The sequence below is a fragment of the Guillardia theta genome (assembly GCF_000315625.1).
Source record: "Guillardia theta CCMP2712 unplaced genomic scaffold GUITHscaffold_13, whole genome shotgun sequence".
In the NCBI taxonomy this organism is placed as follows: Eukaryota; class Cryptophyceae; order Pyrenomonadales; family Geminigeraceae; genus Guillardia; species Guillardia theta.
The window spans coordinates 194,063-212,530 of NW_005434661.1; the positions used below are offsets into that span (position 1 = coordinate 194,063).

Genomic DNA, 18,468 nt, shown 5'->3' on the forward strand with positions numbered 1-18,468 from the left:
TTTAGCTAATCGAGTTTCTAGTCTATACATGCCATGGAAGAGTCTGACGACAGGTACATCGAGTCGTACACGTTAGGAATGCCATCAGCAGCACCTGAAAGACTTGTCTGCTCCCCGAGCATGCTCACGCTCAAAGGTCCTTCCTCATCAGCCGCATCGCGATCTTGCTGGTGAAGTCATAGTGATTGAGCTTGCGGTGGAACGATTGGCAGGAGCTGTAAACCTTGTAGGCGTCCACCTCGATCAGACCCAGGACGCTGCACAGGACCCTGAAGGGCAGTGGCTCCGGCGTCCGCGTCCTGGGGATCCAAAGGATGTCCTTACTCAGAAGTGTCTGGGACTGCATGATCATCGCCGCGTTGAAGTATGCCTCCATCATGCCATCGGGTCCTCTCACTTGAATCTCCTCCCGCCATCTCCCCGTCAACGGGTCTATCTTCCTCCTCCTCTTCTCGCTGTTCAAATTTTCTGCCCTCGTCGTTTTGAATGTGGAGATCAATTTGAAGACCCCCGCGCCCGTCCGCTGCGCATTCTTCCATGCATGCCCGTAGATTCGTCTCTCCTTCCCCTCAACCTCGACCTGAAGCTCCACCGTCTTGGTTTCTCCATGAGGATATTCCCCGCTCCATGCAGCATGCTGAAGGAACCGCATGGGAAAACCATGGCGCTTGCGGATTGCACCGTTGAAGAACGTGTTCCGTTCCAGGAGAGCGCGGGCGGGCGACAGAAGCGTAGTCGACGTTGCTGTAGATGATTTGACCCCGATCGAGATGCTCCTCAGCCAGCCGCAGGACGCACTCTGTGTGAGAGTACGTCGTAGGCTGGGCCGAGAGCTCGAACTTCAACCCGAGCCCGTTGGAACATTCGCCCAGCATGTTGAGCTCGAAGTCCATCGGAGGAACGCTGAGGTTTCCATGAGAGTACTGCAAGGAAGATGTCAGCTGCTGAGCAACTGTGTTGCTCCACCCTCCCCTCACCTTCTCCATTCTCGTCCTTGGTGCCCGGATCTTTGCCACAAACAGCTCCGTCCCAGCGCTGATCGTCCGCTTTCGAAGCTCATTCAGCGCATCGATGAGCGGCCGGATCTGCTCATACTCGTCGGTGCTCTCGGCAGCAGGAGGACAGAACCTCAGGTGCTGTTGCCACAGCTCGAACCGCTTGCGGTTGACTGCGAACCTGTTCTCAAGGTCTAGAGAGGGGATCAACTTTCGGCCTGAACTCTTCCACATGTCTTGGGCTCTGCCGTAGGGATGGATGCTCCTGGCGTACAAGGACCCCATGAATTGCAAGACTTCAGTCACCGTGAAAGGCTCGGCGTTCGCAGGTAGAGTCGCGTTTGTCCAGACCAGACAGCTCCCTGTCTCCTCCTGACCGAAGAAGAAATCCCAGGGAAAGAGCAGCTTCAAACAGTCCATCTCTGATCTTTGATCGGCATGGTGCAGAGTTTCAGGCCAGTTCACGATCGTCTTCTTGAACCCATAACCGTCCGATTCCCGTTGGTCGACGTCAATGTGCTTGTCGCAGAACTTCCAATTCCACACCTGGTTGCCCCAAGAGCACTTGAGGAGATCATGGTCAGCCGGCTCCTGCTCCAGATCGGAATCGCAATAAGATGCGTCAGAGTTGTCATCCTCTTCGGCATCTTCAGACCCATCCAGATCCTCCGATTGCCCACTCTCATACTCAAGGCCCTGGCTCTCTTCGTCGGGGCCAGCCCATTCCTCCCCCTCCAGCGATTCCCCGCTCTTCGAGGCGTCCTCATCTTCGTCGCTGTACTCCATCTCCTCCTCTTCGTCGCTGTACTCCATCTCCTCCTCTTCGTCGCTGTACTCCATCTCCTCCTCTTCAACATCTTCGCTCTGGTCTCCCTCTGACTCGCCTGCATCCACGTGTTCCGCGGGCAGTATCCTGACCATTCTTCAATCTGCCCGTCCCCGGTGGGGCCCCTCATCCCCGCTCAACCCGTATGATTTTACAAGGGCTTTCCCGCCAACTTTCAACAATGATGCCCTTCCAAAAACAGGAGGAAGGAGAAGAGAGGAGAGGAGAGGAGATGAAGGGAGGGGAGGGGAGGGGAGGGGAGGGGAGAGGAGGAGAGGAGAGGATAGGAAAGAGGAGATGGAAGGAGGGGAGGGGAGGGGAGAGGAGGAGAGGAGAGGGGAGAGGAGGAGAGGAGAGGAGAGAGGAGATGGAAGGAGGGGAGGGGAGGGAGGTGAAAGGAGAAGAGGAGAAGAGGAGGAGAGGAAAGGAGAGGGGAGGGGAGGGGAGGAGAGGAGAGGAGATGAAAGGATCAGGAGAGGAGGGGAGGGGAGAGGAGAGGAGAGGAGAGGAGAGGAGGAAACGGGAAGAGAGTGAGAGGGAAGACGAGAGGAGGGAGGGAAAGAAAATGCGGGAGACAATTGGAGCACGGAAAAACCATAGCAGAGGCAACATGAAAGAAGAAAGCAGAGCGAGGAAATTGCCATAGATCCAGCAGGGACAAAACCATTGTGGAGCCAGGAGGGATATTGTTTGGGAGGGAAGGAGGAGCAAGGTGCTGTACAATAAACTGGGAAGAGACGAAGATGATGGACAAGCGAAGATTGCCGGGGGCAGAGATATGAGGGTGTAATGAAGTTAGAAGCAAAGATAGCCCTGCAGTACCCAGAGTAAAGTTCCATGAGAACTGATGTGTTCCGATTGCAGGAAAATGTTTGCCGTGTAGGGCGAGGGAAAGAGGCTTACCAGAATCATGAGCACTAAACGTACCACAACCGAACCAGAAGTGAAACCTCCCACCTGCCAATCCCCTTTCGTGAATGTATTCAAGCATTTCGCTGTGGACTCTGAAAGAGGGTCCTTCAGGTGATCAGTAGAAGCGACTCCATTGAGGTTGTTGATGCGAGTTTGCAGGGAAGGAAATGTTGAGACTGTCATGGACAAGATCATTGGCAAGAAAGTTTACCGTATTGTAGGGAATGTGTTGGCTGCCAACTATCTCAGAATACCATTGAAGGCGAACCAGTCTCTACAATTGACTGGTCGGTATGTGTATATTCAGTTGCGAGCTATACCCGACAGATTTTACATCCTGCACTTGTATGTGACGACCGCCGATGAAAGAGTGCTCGATATCTCGATTACAAATCTCTTCAAAGAATGCAAAGTCATTGGAAATGTACTTCAATATCCTTGTCATCTGACAGGAAAGGTGATGAATGTTACATGATGATGTGTTTGTTGCGGACACTAAAACGTTGATGATCAGTGGACAACTTTGTGTGTGGACTTGGTTGAAATGCTGAATCGCAACAAGTGCGGGCGTTTCCATTGCCTCAAATCGATTCAGGTTGTATGATCTTTACCTAAGGAAACATCATTTAATGCTGATGTAGATATGTTCCAACATTTTTGTAAGAGATGTCTTCACATCGGAGTCAGTTTACACCAAGAAAACGATTCCCAAGCACTTTGTTTTTCCACTATTGCAGGTTTTACTCTCATGATTTTTTTCTACCTGGCTGATTCAGTTTTGTTATAGGAACCAGACTCACAAGACTTTTTGCAGCTACCGGTCTTGGACAACAAAGAGAAAGCTGAGAGAAACAGCACAGAGCCCAACGATGCTACTGCAAAAGAGCCTGCTCGTCGAGAGCCTCTGCGTGTTCAGCAGATATCTCAAATCAAACGGGGCAAGACAGCTTCTATCCTGAATCGTGCACATGCCAAGGACCCTCGACCAAAAACTAGCATTCCGCAATTGAACTCGAGCATTTCGTCTGATCAGGATTCCAAGAAGAAAATTTCGACAACATTCTCGCCTGAGCCTGCAATGGATCTGCGATTTTGCATCGGATACACAAGTAAGACTACTGGAAACATGATTTGGACGAGAGATTGTCGATCCATAATTTATTCATGTGCGGCAAAGATTGTGCATATGAATCCTGATACGGGTTCCCAAAAATTCTTCCTTGGTCACACAACGCCAATCTCGGTGATTGCATTGTCTCCCGATGAAAGTATACTTGCAAGTTGTCAAGAAGGCAAAGACCCTCTCGTTCGTCTTTGGGAGATGTCGACTGGTGAATGTTTGGCTGTCTTCGGAGGCCATGCGAGTGATGTCCAGTGTATCGACTTCAACTTAAGTGGAAACTGGATGATAACAGTGGGGAAAGAGGGCAAGGGGTCGACTAAGAATTTCAACAACTTGGTCATCTTGTGGGACGTGAGCCAAGTGCTCAAAGGTGGGAATGTCATGAAGTTGGTAGAGCATTCATTTGAACCAAGTTTGAACAAAATGAGATTCGTGCCGTTTGAAGAAGCGTGCCTTGTCTCATGTGGTATCGGTAATATACACATATGGAGGATCAAGAACGTGCGTGAAAAGTACGAAGTGAGGAGAATGGTGTTACACCTTGGACCGCACGCTAACCAGGTTTTCGTGGACCTCGCTTTCGAGGGAGTTCTTGGCGGGGTAGATACATTTGCACGCAGCATTTACTCTTGCACTGCCTCAGGATTATTGTATCAGATCAATTTCACCAACAGGAATATTGATCAGATCTACAGATTACACGATGACAGCATCAACTCCGTCGTGGTTACCGACGGTTTCTGTGTGACAGGCTCAGAGGATAGATTCTTGAGAGTCTGGCCTCTGGACTTCTCTGACTACTTCCTGGAGGCAGAACATGCAGCTCCAGTCAACGCACTTGCGGTTTCTTCTGATTGCCTGAGGATCGCTATTGGAACAGCGAATGGAACAATAGGGATCATGGACGTTCCAACGCACGGTTATCGCACTGTCGTCAGGTCGCACGAGAGCGTGGTGCTCGCCCTTGCCATGGATCCTCACAATCGAGAGTTCACCACGACTGCTTCAGATGGAACCATCAGGACCTGGGACCTAGACAGCTTCGAGCAGTTGTATGAGTTTCTGGCGCCAGGGGAACACGCTCTTTGCGTTGCTTACCATCCACGGAAGTATTTGATCGCCTGTGGATTTGAGGATGGGGCAGTTCGCATCTTCGACATTGCGAGTACCTCCCAATTGTTTGAGCACAAGCAGCACAGGTCAAAGGTCCTGTCGATCTCCTTCACAATGGATGGAGAAAAGCTCTTCTCTGCTGGACAGGATGGCATAATTTGTGTGTATGACGCTGTCCGAAACTATCAGCCTATCAAAAGCATCTCTACAGCATTCGCTGGTGACGAAATTGACCTCTCGATCAGCCCGAATGGGAAGTATATTGCGACCATCGGCGTTGGAAGTGCGAGTTTGATCATATACAACACAGATTCCATGGAAAAATGCATGGAGATGCCTTCTAATGGTCGAAGGATCAGGCTTGTCAAGTTTGCTCCAATCAAGAATTATGTCTATGCCATGACGAGGGACTCCAGACTGCAGAGCTACGATCTCAACGAGGGTCGAATCGTACAGGAATCGTCTCCCCTGCATTTGGACAACGTGAACACAATGGACTTCAGCGACAACGGAAATTTTTTGCTCACTGGAGGCAATGACGGGATTCTCAAGATGTGGGCGCTAGGCAAACAAGGGCCTCATGAGGCCAGATGCCAGTGCTTCATCGGACATTCTTCCCCAATCAATCGAGCTCTGTTCACACCCGACAAGAAACAGGTCGTGAGCGTCGGGAGCGGGAAGGGAATCTTGGTCTGGGACTTGCTGGTGGATACGGCAGAAGACGTCTCGGACTACATTGATCGTTTGATTGCAGAGAAAGTCACTGCGGAGTCACAGCAGCTTGATGGAGCTTCGGATAGACCGGAGACTCCACCACCCCGGTGGCCCGAACAGCAGAGCGAAGAAACAGAATCGCTCCTCGAAGAGTTGCTTCGTTTCAAACAGCAGATTGTAGTCCACGGCCAAGACCAGGCTGCAGCACCAGCCGAATACACCTCGAACGTAGAAGCCTTCTCAGAGCCCAGCCCATTGCAGCGACTGAGGGAACGAGCGATGAACATGGATTTCAGCTCATCTGCCAGTATGAGCTCCCAAAATCTTGAAAACAGCTACTCATTCATCGACAACGAAGTGCGCGCAGAGCAGAGTCAAATGTTCCTGCCGTTGATTCATTTCTCGGGGACCAGAAGACCAGCAAAGAGAGCAGAACGCAAGTACGTCGCAGCTGAGAATGAGGCAGGAATCAGGATGTCGCATATTTCGGGATACATGCAGATGCACAACTGCATGCTATGGCACCCTGATGCTGGGATGTTCACCACAGCCATCGGATCAAACATCATCGTTGAAGACCTGCACTCTCGCAAACAGAAGGTTCTGCACGAGCATGAAGAACAAATCTCCTGCATCGCCCTCTCGCCCGGTGGAAAGTGGCTCGCAACAGGCAGTGGCGTCCCTCTTGGGTCTAAGACGTCGGCTCCGATCTTCATCTGGGACTATGACAGCAGTATGACTGTGAGGCGACTGGACTATCATCAAGAGAGCATACAGAGCCTTGCATGGTCCCGGGATTCCACCTTATTGATCTCGGTAGGGAATTGCGAGCACCCGAGGATTGTCGTGTGGAATGTGATGAAGGGCAGTATTGTAGCTGCCTCCGACTGCAACCGTGTCATCCACGACGTCAAGTTTTGCAGAAGTCTCAACGAATTTGTCTCTGTGGGTCATGAGTTTGTGACTTTCTGGCTCCTGAACGAAGATTCAACCCTCCTCATGCAAGAGCTGACTGCGCCAGGGGACGATCCTGGAAACGTTCACTACACCTGCCTGGATGTGACTGGGGACAACGTCGTCTTTGTGGGCTCAGCAAACGGATGCGTGACGCAGTGGATTGCAAGTTCTGAGCAGAACGCGTTGATCGACACGTGGGAAACAGGCCAGGGAGAGCTGACGTCCATCTTCTCAAGGCAAGACAAAGTTTACACGTGTGGGCAGCATCCGCACATTCGCGTGTGGGGCAAACCGATAGACAGCCTGACAAGCAACTCGGTCGCATGGCAGATGATCCGACAGATCAATCTTGACGGCCCCGCGAAATCCCTCAGCCTTGACGAGCGGGGCAGCGAGGGGGTGGCGTCCACCACCTGCGGTTCCCTCTGGCACTTTGGCGAGGACCCTCCCACCAGGATCGAGAGCGGACATTCCGAGGAGATCCTCGATGTCGCGTACAGCGACGATGGAGAGCTCCTGGCATCTTGTGCTGCAGACGGCAGAGTGATGGTGTGGACGGTGAAGGGAGCTCAGCATCTCAAGAGTTTCGATGGAAGCCGCCATCCATGCTTGTGCATCGCGTTCGGTGTTGTACTTTTCTTGACGATACTCAGTCTTGCTGACTAGCTTTTCAGCCCCGACAGGCTCTTCCATCATCGCGGGATACTCAGATGGTGTTGCGCGAGAACTTGCTCTAACGGGGTCGACGAGCTCCGTGTCCAACGCTGTTCTGATCGACCAGGAGGCCATCACTGTTCGTGCCATGTTCCTTGAGAGGTCGCGCCTGACGCAGCGCAGGCCATCAGCTACTCGAGCTCCGGGCACTACATCCTCTGCGGGTTGCAAAAGGGAGGAGTCAGGGCTTTGAAGCCGCAGAGGAACGAAGTGAACGCTATCACCTGCATGTTTGTCGAAGAGGGAGCGATCTTGAGGTACACCTATCATGTGCCGATCCGCTGAGACTGAGAGACAAGCAGCATGAGCTACTCGTCCAACCATCCTGACTTGTGGCTGGCAACGTCATCGGTCGGAACTCTGCGCGTCTTCAAGTATGAGAGCTACTCGGGCAGATCGGAGCTCATCCTCTCGGTAATAGTCTGATCCTAAACCGCCACTACCACCTCCTCCTCCACCTCCCCCCATCCCCACCCATTCTCCTCTTCCAGCTGCTGACTGGTGGCATACAGGACTCTTTCGCTAACTCTGCTCCACTCTTCGCGGAGTTCTCTCGGTCACAACAGAGCATGATCATCCTTGGAGGAATGGCGATCGGCGTTGGAATTCACTTCTACGATATCGAGGCTCAAAGGGTCAGATCCCCCAACTCCGCTTTTCGTGTCCTCGTCCTTCCCCTGTCCCTCGTCCCCCTCCTGCTCCTTTATCTCCCTCCCCTGACCTGATCTCACCTTCTGATCATGGAACAGGTTGTCAAGAAGTTTACGGAGATGGATCAGATCGCTACTTGCCTTTCCATCTCTCCCTCCAACTACCTCGTTGCCATCGGAACCGAAGATTGTCTGGTGAAGGTGGGTACAGGAAGCGAATGAGAGGGGCCAGAGCAAACAAAGAGTGAGATTGCCATAAGAAGAGGCGAGATCAGGTCGAGGTGAAGCTGGATAGAGGGAGAGAGTTCAAAGGAAGATCAGAGACGGATTATGGACAGGGGAGGAGGAATGGAGGAGGAGGGTCGGGCGGGAGTTGGAGCGATCGATCAGTCTGACGGCTTCTTGCAGGTAATCGACTACGACGCAGGAACGTTTCAAGACTTCGCCGGACACTCTCACTCGCTCAAGAAGCTCAAGTTTGCTTCGCGAGGAGACATGATCGTGTCGTCGGGGAGCACAGAGATGGTCACGTGGCAAGTCTGCTTGTGAGGGATGTACATTAACGAAAACTCTGTCGAATGCATGTGATATCATAATGAATCAAGGTTGTTGAACGATGTCAGACCGACGGCCAATGTCCAGCTCTCCTTCCACAGCTCACTTGAGGATGTCTTCTCCTTTTGCTTTCCTCGTCCCTACCCAGCCCAGCTCCCTTCACCTCTTTGCCTCCATATTCTCTTCCAAATCTCCTCCTCTCACTGCTGACTCACATTCTTCGCTTCTTCTTCGATGTGCCTTGCAAGCTCAATGTCCCTCTTCGACAACCCATCGCAGTCGTGCGTCGTCAGAGTGATGTCCACCTTGTTGTATACGTTCGTCCTGCAATGTCGCCATCAACCCTCGTCCTCCCACCATCACAGAAGAATCTCACCATTCGGGGTGATGGTCAAGCCGATCAGCGTGCACAGCAACCCCCTGCATGAATTTGAAGGCCTTCTTGAAATCTTTGAACTTGAACTTCTTGTGGATCGCGTCTCTTGTGTCCATGACTGACCATCCTTCAGCCATCAGAGGATCGAGGAGATCTCGCTTCTCCTCCTCTTGCAGTCGCTCTGCTCTCTGGCTCATCCCTCTGCTCGGCAGGAAACCGTTGGTTGATGATGTCCTAGCGTGGCTTCAATCATCAACCAAATCCGCCTCCAATGATTACCACTACCCTGCCCATCCTACCACCGCCATCACCGCCATCACCACCACCACCACCACCACCACCTCCTCCTCCTCCTCCTCCTCCTCCTCCTCCTCCTCCTCCTCCTCCTCCTCCTCCTCCTCCTCCTCCTCCTCCTCCTCCTCCTCCTCTGCTGGCTTTCTTCAAATCTACATGATACTCATCCATAATTCCTCATTGAGGATACCACGATGCAGATGCTTGACAGAGCCGGCGAGCCAGTGGCTGGAAGCTCCGCATAAACCTTGAATCGAACAATTCCCTCAGTTCCTCAGCGAGTTGCCAACCCACACCTTCACTGTTATCATCAAGTCGTCTACTTGATCTATTGATCTCCTCTCTCTTCACCCTATCGACATGTTCTGACTTCGTCTCGACTCGCCATCCCCTCCTCGCTCCATTCTTTGCGCCCGAGTCTGGTCACTTGTTGCACCCCCCGCAACAAGCCTGCCTCGCCCGACTCATCAGTTGTTCAAACCTGCCCCGCCGGCCCGGCCCCTACTACCCGGCCCCGGCACTCAGGGCCTCCGGGGCCCAGTCGGAGGGTCTGAGTGTGGAGGCGCTTTCACTAGTAGTCTATCTCGTCACGGTGGCAGTCGTTTCTGCCTGGGCAAGCTTCTAGAAGGAATGTTCTGGAAGGCTGGACCCGCTCTCTTTGGAAACCCCCTGGACCCCTCCCTTACCTGCAGCGACCGCTGCAGGGGTGGATCACGTGGCCCCTGGTGCAGGGGTAGGGTCACAGCTACCACCCTGATGTCTTCGCTTATGAGGGGCAACGGAAGGGTGGTCAAGGTACCATACTTTTTAGTTACTTTGGGCCGACACATAAAAACGATTTCTTTTATGTGGTTACCCTTTCCACCCCATCACCACCCCCTTACCCCCAAAATGTATTACAAGTACAGGGGTCCAATCAGTGGGTGGTGTCAGCAAAACTGGTCCTCCACCCCACCCCACCGTTTAAGATTCTAACCCACCATCATTACATCTGTAAAGTGCAGGAAAGATAACCGGTCATCTGTGAGCGCCTGCTCTATTGCCAGTGTTCTAGAGCATGTAGTAACGTGACCTCACCTATCAAAGGGGGGGGCGGGGACAAACAGATTTGTAGCGCAGGTACGTTCCCCTGAAGTGTCTACCACACTGATAGCGATAATGGTACAGATAAATTGTACACAAGAGATAATTTAAAACAAAATATCTGTACTATATTCAGTGACTTATTTATAATCTTTACTTGGTCTTTGCGTGAATCCACCGCTGGTACTAAAAAAGCTGTTTCATTCCTCCTTTGCGGTACAAATCCTTTATGGGTATTTGAGTTGCAATCCTGTAGTAGGGTGGGTTTAAAATTGGTTGCCCAAAAGCATCGTCATCCGACACTCGGGGGTCGTTCTGGAAGGATCTGCAGATTTCTTTGTGGATATTGGCGTGCATTTGTTTCGTGTAGCAATCTTTGAAACGAAGACAAGGTACCCTAGCATTAATTACCTATTCAGATACATGATGCATTCTGCTTCCTCGTCCCAAGAAGATTATACACCAAAAAATCCGATGAAAAGCTTTGCCATTTAAGAATGGAATATGCTCCACATAAAATGTCTGTACCCCTATGTCCTCATAGGGGGTAGCGGGTATTGTTGGAAAGAACATGGGTCCGGACTAGTTCAGAAGGGGGTGAGGGTCCTCAAACTTCTGGAAGGAATTTCTGTGCATGATGTGGGGTAGGGTCTGAATCCGGGGAGACGGGAATGAGGTAGGGTACCTGGTATGCGGGGTGGGGCGAATACAGGTAGCTCAGGCATTGCAGGGTCCGGATGGCAGGGGTGAGTACGGACCGGTGAAAAGGTGGTCAGCAGAACGGGTATATTGATCCCATAATTTAAAAGGAGAGGCAGGGGTTGCAGGGGCAGGGGTCGGATTGGCAAGCGAAAACGTCAGGTAGGGTGGTATTCTCTACCCCTTCCCCTTGTTTCAATCATTGGGTCGTTGGGGTACCGTACTTCTCAAATTTACAGGGGTCTTCTACAGATGGGTAGGGGCCTACAGGGGCTGCGAACACTTGGAGGGGTCCAAGGCGAAAATGGTCATGCACATGGGTGCTTGAAAGGCCCAGAGCAGGCATATAACCACCTGACAGTACTGTGTATGAGGACCAGTGGGGATGAAGGAGGAGGGGTGGGGTTCTAACTTGACAATGAGACAGAGTGGGGTAGAGGGGATCCCTTCTCCGATGGGTGGTGGGGGGTGGGTGAGGGATCTTTAGAACTGAGGATGCAGGCACATAACCACCCAACCCTTGATAAGAAGTCGAGTTGATTAAAGGGGGTAGGGTGATTGACGATGGGTAGGTGGTGGTGAATGGTCTGATTGTGGAATAGGGGTGAAACTTTGCAAAGTTTCTACACGTAGATTGGAAGGGTGGTTTTGGGGGGATATGGGTGGGTACTGTGAAAGAACACCACCTAGTCTCAAGTCGAACTCAGGGGTACCAAATGTACTTGAGTGAACGTGTCGAATGGGCAGGGTAGGTGTTGTGAGGACAGTCTTCCAAGGGGGTAGGGGTGGAGCTTGTAGGGGTGGAATTGCAGGGGATAATTGGGAGTCGGGAGGGGAGGAGCAAGAGTCCCTGATCGCAGTGTTCGCGACACGCAGTTGTGTACGAAGACCCCTTCTGTGTGTATTGTTGTTTCCTGCCAGCCTCACGTTCATTCTTTCACTTCTATCCATCTCTCCCTACTATCTCGCTCGTGAGCTTGGCAGTTGTGGGATTCTCTCAAAGTTTGTTCCGCAAGTTTACGTGGGAAGTACTCATTGCTGGTTGTGATCGGTTTAAGATCCTCTGTGCGCACGTAAAGGTGACGCTGCTCAAAAAGGTTCGCAATTTTTCCGGTTGATTGTCTCCCCTTCGCGAAAACGTCGAGGCTTCTGTGACGTTTTCGGTGTGCAAGTCGACTTTGTGATTGACTTCAATTTGGTGCTCTACCTCCTACTTGAAAACTACGATGTGTACTTTTTACACTTCTTTCGCACTCCTGCCGACCACGGATTTCCAGTGAGTGAACCTTTCGTTCTTTATCCTCAGTAACAAGCGCGCAGGCCGTCGGTGATGCGTTCCGCACAGTGCATTCTGTTGCCACATTGCAAGCATGTCGAGCGAACTGGTGCACGAAGGGCCTGCAAACTGGAAGTTGTTGCAAGGCCTCACAAGCGTGGGTATATCACGGTTGCGTGTAAGGCTGGTCACCAGTGGGTGTGGTGCCAGCGATGCTGTGACTGTAACTTGGAGTATAAGGGTTGTACTCAACCGCAACACTGGCTTGAACGTGATTCATTTGACACTGGCAAAAGGAATCATATGCAATGCCATTCGACTAATTGCTCCACACCACCGAAGGTTCTTGGAAAGAGGCAGCGTTCATCGCCAACCTGTGTTGCCACTGCGGAATCGTCAGCACCGAGGCTGCTTCCAATCTCGGCATTGCTCTCAAACGCTTGCAATGATGGCAACAAAATCCCAACGCTTGTAACTCCTGACCTGCAGTTTGATAAGCATCTGCAACCGTCTTGCGCCTTGCCACCGTCGACTTACCCTATCATGCAACCACTGCAAGATGCTACTGTTGACTCGAAGAAGAATGTTTGCATGCTTGGTCATTGCAAGTATGTCGACAGGAAGCAATCCAAGTTCTGCATGTGTTCTCTGACCTTGCGAAGTCATCCTCGCGGATTGACAATGATCTCTTGCTCGGCGGGACACCAATACGTGTGGTGCCGTCAATGCTGCAACTGTACGCCCGCTGGATCATATGGATGTAAAAATCCAAATCACTGGCTGGAGCGGGATAGCTTTGATACCGGTAAGAGAAATCACATGCAGAGACACATCAAGGATGAAGTTGACGTGAAACCTCTTCTTGGTCTGTCTTGCACGAATGACAGTCCGTCGCCAGAACCTTTGCATGAAATCGGCGAAGGGAATGAACTCAAGCGAATCAAGCTGATGCCTGAAGAAGTCAAGCTTCCGGCAGTGACCGAACTGCGAGCATCGTTTGGTTCGCATGTTTGCTTTGATGGTCAAAAGCAGGTCGAATCGTCCGATGACCTCGCAAGCCAGCTCGGTTCGGTGAACACGACTGCAGCCGTTCTCGCGCTCGTCGCCCTGCAGCAGTCTTTTGCAGTCGAATGATGTAGCATTTTCGCACTTCTTACTTCTATTAATCCCTCCATGTGTGCACACTAATCTTTGTATTATATTTTGCTTACTTGAGTTGAACTTGTATTAAAATGAGATATACCACATCTGTGTGAGTGTCAAACGAAAATCATTCAGTTCTTCATTGAAACCGAGGCATTTTTTTGATAGTATCGAGTGTGACTGTAACACGAACGAAGAACTCGGAACTTATCATCAACCACCGGACGATGCGCCGCATTAGCCGCTCCGAGCTCAGCGTTCGTACGGTCACGATCATCGGATCGGGTGATGAACTTGCCAGGAACATCCGAGCTTTGCAAGGTGAAGGTGCACGCGGCATGCCCACGGTGAGATTTGCCCGCCACCGTACCTTTCGGAAGTCACTCGGCGTCATGAATCACAGGCTACTAGGCTAGCGCAATTCACTGACTCGGACACGCCGCCGCCGACCTGCCGCGCGAGCTGCCTGCGAGTCGCCGCGGCCGCAAGTTCGAAGAGCCACTCGAGTCAGTGCCGCTGAGCCGCTGAGCCTGCCCGCCGGGCGCTGTCGCGGCACCCGGGCGGCCCGCCGGCGCCCGGTTGTGACTCAGACGGCGGGCGAACCCGGCGAGTCGACCCGGTGACTGACAGGCTGCCAGGCCCGGGGACCGTACTAGGTGACCGGTCACAGGCTCACTGCCCGGCACTGCGCAGCAGTGCCGCCGCCCGGCGCCCGATCGGATCGGACAGTACCGCCGGTCAGGCTCGGTGGACGGTCCGTTTCCCGCCCCGGCCGGGCCCCGGGCCGGGCCGCGTGTCTCAAGTTTTGGCGGCCCGTCGTTACCACCCCCTGCATTCATATGGAACCCCTTGGGATACTCAGCCACCAAGCGCTGACCGAGCGAAGGAGCTCAAGCTGCTTGAGATGCTTGAAATATCCTTTAAGATAATTGGGTAATCAATCACCTTCAAGGAGATTGAAATTGAAGTTATAGCCCCACCCCCCAATATTGAGTACCCCACCCATTTGTTCATGTATGCCCTCCACTTCCTTGTAGGCCTGGCGCCATGCAGGGCGCTGCGGAGAAGACTGAAGGCGCGGCAGGTGGGGAGATGAGCAAGAGTAGACAGGAGAGGAGCATGAACGAGGACAGAAACATGCACCGGAACAGAGCTCAAAATATCTGCTGCGAACATGCGATGCAATGGCAGACTGCGGTGGAGGGTGGAGGAAAGGGGATCCCGTTGCTAGAAGAGGGGGGGTGGGGAGAGAAGAGAGGGAGTGTAGTGAAGATGTAGCTGATAGCAGGTAGACTAGAATTCCAGACGATGATAGCAGGTAGACTAGAATTCCAGATGATGATAGCAGGTAGACTAGAATTCCAGATGATGAGAAGGGGAAAGGATCTCTGCAAGGAGCAGGACGGAGCTTAGCTCGAGATGGATTGAGGAAGTGAAGGAATACTTGACCGTCTCATGTCTGCAGAGCCTGCAGAGCCTTCCGATGTGCCGAAGACATCCGTTATGTCGAGGTTCTCATCTCTTGTGACGTGCGAACGACCTCACGCTCCTTGACTCCAGCCCGAACAAGATCTGCGCCCCGAAGCCAGGGGCTCAGGCCACGAAGAGGAAGTGGGGCGACGAGAAGAAGTTCGTCGTGGCAGCAAGAGCGTTGCAGATCGACTCGGCTAGGCGGGGATACGAGTCACATGACGTCTGTCAGGTTCAGAATGGTCGTCTGGTGCGCATCTGCGATGTCTTTGGTACGTCAAGATCACAAGCGTCGAGGACCTCGGATGGAAGCACCTGGCTTCCTCTAAGAAAGATCGCGCAAAGGTCACTGAAACTACCCACCGACGCTTCTCCTCCGGCCTTGAAGACAACTGACTTGGCAGTGTCACTTTGGCAGGTGACTTCCTGCCTGATCTCCAACTCTCTCGTCCCCAATCTATTCTCTTCGTTCTGCATTCCCTCCAACTTCAACCGGCCCTTCCTCCCCACCATTGCAACCGCGACTTTCACAGCACATCCTCCAGCTCTTGTGGTTTGCGGGGAATGACCTTGACTTTCAGTTCGGCGACTTGGGTCCAGCTGCCTACCTGCCAAGCTCCCTCGCCATCTCCAGCTGGCAGCCGTTGTCCAAGTTTCCCAAAGATCTGATGCCAGTGCGGAGGCCCTTCCTCGTCGTCCTTCCTGTCGATGTGAGCGCGTGAGGCATGGCCAAGCTCTCCTCATGCGCTGGCAGGGCGACGACAAGGCGTCTGAGCGAGACCTCGCCAACCTGGAGAAGCACCTGACCAGCAGCGAGCAGGGAGCTTTGATCCGCGTGCGATCCATGGAGGCAGTGGCCTGTGCCAGCGACAGCATCAGCACGTTCAGGTGCGTGCGGAATTGAGGGAGGAAGGCTTGACTGCTCGTCGCAGAACGAGCAGCGATGAAGTTCTGCTCTTGGTACCCCCAGAACATCCCAAAGTGAAGTGGGAGATACAAAACCCGAAGGTGACACTGGATGCGGGAGGAAAGGTAGAGATGACAAGGCTCGCAGATCGAGGCTTCTGTCTGTTTGCTGGGCTTCTTCGTCACGCAAAGCAGCGAGGGGGAAGGGAACACTTGTTGACCTTGCAGCATGTAAAGTAAACACTCAGATCAAAGCGTGAGATTTCAGCGTGAGGGACAAGAACGCATTGACCACACTCAGGGTCTTCATCCCAGCATATCATCTAATGTAAACTTGGCTTTCACTTCCTGCTACTAGTATGGCTATCCGTTTTCGTCTCCGCCCTCTTCGTTTTCCTCCCTGCAGACTTGCTTCTGATCAGTGCTCTTCGTTGTCTTCAGCTGGCTCATCTTGGAAATGGACATGAACGGAGAGCTGGTTATCAGTGAGCGGCTGTTGTTTCCCCCGCACATCCTTGCTCTTGAGATCTTTGATCTGCAATCCGATGGAGTCAGAAAGCATGCACTCTCCTCCGCTGACTTCATCGTGCCAATGGCATCTGCATCTCACCCTACCGGCCCCTCCTCCTCGTCCTCCCCCTCTCTGCTCTTCGAATCAAGGTACCTGCGCCATCAGGCGAGCGTTCAGTCGAACTACCGCCTGTCCTTTCTCCGTGATTGCGTCCATGTCCGCCCTCAGCTTCTCGTTCTGCTTCCTTGCAACATCCTGCCATCGCCTGGTCATTGACCGACAGCTCAGTCACTTGCCTACCCTCTCTTGCGCCAGTTGTCGATTTTCGTTCTGAAGCGCCAGCACTTCACTCTCGAGCAGCTTGTCTGCAATTGGAGTGAGTTTAACATGCACACAAGAATGATAAGCTTACAATTCTGAGAGAGTTGTTCATATTCCTGAGTCAGTTGCTGCATTTGCAATCTAATATCGTTTTGTTCAAAATGAGATGTCTTCTCCTGTAATGACAAAACCATCATTCAGGTGTTTACAGGAGGAGAAGTGCTCATACCTTGTTTGTTCGTTTCCCTACAGCTTTTGAATCAGTTCTCTTTGTTATCTTACTTTCATTTCTGCTTGCTGTCGCTTTTGCCTCTTGCGTTACCGAGTGGTTGTTGATTATGGAGTCGTCTTGGCTGCCTTTTCCTGCTCGCATCTTGTTCCATCCATGCCATTTGAGAAGACTAGCAGGAGTTGACTGAGAGGAAGATATCGGCGACATGATTCCTTCCGCGCTCCCTCGAGGAGAAACGAGGCTCGGAGTCTTTGTCTTGCTCATGATCTGCTCCAACGTCTTGGTCTTGAGCTCATTCTTTCGCAGCTCCTCGTGGAAGTCAAAGGCGCCAACACAGAAGTTCTCGTTGCTGTCGTCACTCAAGATGCTGGAGATGCCGCTCCACGACTGCCTCGCGCTTCTGCCTCGAGTCAGGTTAGGTGAGGGCATCTGCTTCTGCTGCGGAGCTCTGTCCCCGTTGTCAGAGATTGGCGTCCGGGAGCGGGAGATGCCCGAGTCTGACCTCGGCGTCAACCTCCCAGTAGACTGAGCCTTCTCCAGCAACCGCTTGCTGGTGGCGGTGATGAAGCTCTTCTGCTGGGTAGCTTGCTGCAGCTTCTCTTCTGCCTCTTGCAACAACCTCTCTCTCTTCTCCCGCCGCTTCTGCAGGTACTCACACGTCAGCCTCTCCATCGCATCCTGCCCTCCGTCTCGGGACAAGACCAGTCGCTCAGAGTTGTGATCTATCTTCGGAGAGAAAGTGCTGTTCTTCTGCTCTTGCATCTGCAGCTCTTGCAATCGACCCTGGCTCTTCTCCTTGGCTTTCTTCCCGAACTCTATCAGTCGCTCATGCACAGGGCCATGCCGGTCGCCTTTCCGCATCAGCAGAATCCTCGAGACTTCGTTCATCACTGAGATCGGAGGGTCTTCTGACGTCTCCTTCGACACCGCTGGGCTCTTGCTCGCTCCTCGTGAGTGCAGGGGCTCTGCTCTTAGGTAAGGATTCTTATCGACCAGACCCAGAGATCGTTTTGACAGCTCAGGTTTGAAAGAGCAACCCTCTACCTCCTTCTCGGCCCTCTGCTGCATGACAGCGTTGAACCTCTCCTGTCTCCTTGCTTTCTGTTCCATCGCTTCCTGTACTGGGCTCTTGGATCTACTTGTCCTCGGAGTTTTCTCGGGCGTGAAGCTCCATGCTCTATGCTCGTACAGGCTCTGACTTGCTGCCATGTTTGCCCCGTCACCAGCGCCCTGCATGGAGTACTCAAGAATCGAAAGCCCAAGAAGTCCCAAGAGACAACCGAGGTTGTCAGAGTTCCGCGAGCGATCTGATAGCCATCCTACCTGATACGGGAGAAGGGGAAGAAGGAAACGGAGAGAGAAAACAGAGGCCTACAGGGGAAGGCGGCTAGGGCAAGAAAAGCGAGAGGAGAGGAGAGGAGAGAAGTGGAGAGAGGAAGAGGAGAGAAGAGGAGAGGGAGAGAGAAGGGGAGAGGACGAGGAGTGGGGAGACGTAAGGAGAGGAGCAGAGGACCAGAGGACCAGAGGAGGGGATGTTGTACGATCCTCCGATCCTTCAGCCCTGCCACCCCAACGCCGCCATGAGGAGCCCAGTTGCC

At 52.6% G+C, this 18,468-nt stretch overlaps 6 protein-coding genes across 6 annotated transcripts; 3 read left to right on the forward strand and 3 right to left on the reverse strand.

The window, feature by feature from the left end:
- Positions 1-130: 130 nt before the first annotated feature.
- Positions 131-1,916, reverse strand: GUITHDRAFT_103336 (hypothetical protein; the record flags this gene model as incomplete). Its single annotated transcript, XM_005837668.1, has 3 exons — positions 131-595; positions 648-923; positions 978-1,916. The coding sequence occupies 3 exons, from the start codon at positions 1,914-1,916 to the stop codon at positions 131-133; spliced, it is 1,680 nt and encodes a 559-aa protein (XP_005837725.1).
- Positions 1,917-2,731: 815 nt separating this feature from the next.
- On the forward strand, positions 2,732-8,553 carry GUITHDRAFT_103337 (hypothetical protein; the record flags this gene model as incomplete). Its single annotated transcript, XM_005837669.1, has 11 exons — positions 2,732-2,844; positions 2,893-3,190; positions 3,248-3,328; positions 3,375-3,470; positions 3,521-7,265; positions 7,315-7,433; positions 7,478-7,611; positions 7,657-7,768; positions 7,867-7,989; positions 8,104-8,199; positions 8,413-8,553. The coding sequence occupies 11 exons, from the start codon at positions 2,732-2,734 to the stop codon at positions 8,551-8,553; spliced, it is 5,058 nt and encodes a 1,685-aa protein (XP_005837726.1).
- A 206-nt stretch (positions 8,554-8,759) lies between these two features.
- GUITHDRAFT_66671 (hypothetical protein) lies at positions 8,760-9,132 on the reverse strand (the record flags this gene model as incomplete). The annotated part of the gene is made up of 2 exons (XM_005837670.1): positions 8,760-8,883; positions 8,936-9,132. The coding sequence occupies 2 exons, from the start codon at positions 9,130-9,132 to the stop codon at positions 8,760-8,762; spliced, it is 321 nt and encodes a 106-aa protein (XP_005837727.1).
- Positions 9,133-11,853: 2,721 nt separating this feature from the next.
- GUITHDRAFT_151064 (hypothetical protein) lies at positions 11,854-13,531 on the forward strand. Its single transcript, XM_005837671.1, has 2 exons — positions 11,854-12,287; positions 12,332-13,531. The coding sequence occupies exon 2, from the start codon at positions 12,342-12,344 to the stop codon at positions 13,419-13,421; it is 1,080 nt and encodes a 359-aa protein (XP_005837728.1). The 5' UTR covers positions 11,854-12,287; positions 12,332-12,341; the 3' UTR covers positions 13,422-13,531.
- A 939-nt stretch (positions 13,532-14,470) lies between these two features.
- GUITHDRAFT_161704 (hypothetical protein) lies at positions 14,471-16,026 on the forward strand (the record flags this gene model as incomplete). Its single annotated transcript, XM_005837672.1, has 7 exons — positions 14,471-14,514; positions 14,896-14,941; positions 14,991-15,318; positions 15,482-15,610; positions 15,655-15,788; positions 15,833-15,908; positions 15,955-16,026. The coding sequence occupies exons 1-7, from the start codon at positions 14,478-14,480 to the stop codon at positions 16,024-16,026; spliced, it is 822 nt and encodes a 273-aa protein (XP_005837729.1). The 5' UTR covers positions 14,471-14,477.
- A 198-nt stretch (positions 16,027-16,224) lies between these two features.
- On the reverse strand, positions 16,225-18,106 carry GUITHDRAFT_103341 (hypothetical protein; the record flags this gene model as incomplete). The annotated part of the gene is made up of 5 exons (XM_005837673.1): positions 16,225-16,341; positions 16,471-16,572; positions 16,618-16,682; positions 16,730-16,814; positions 16,961-18,106. 5 exons carry the CDS (start codon positions 18,104-18,106, stop codon positions 16,225-16,227), a joined length of 1,515 nt encoding a protein of 504 aa, XP_005837730.1.
- Between the last annotated feature and the right edge of the window lie 362 nt (positions 18,107-18,468).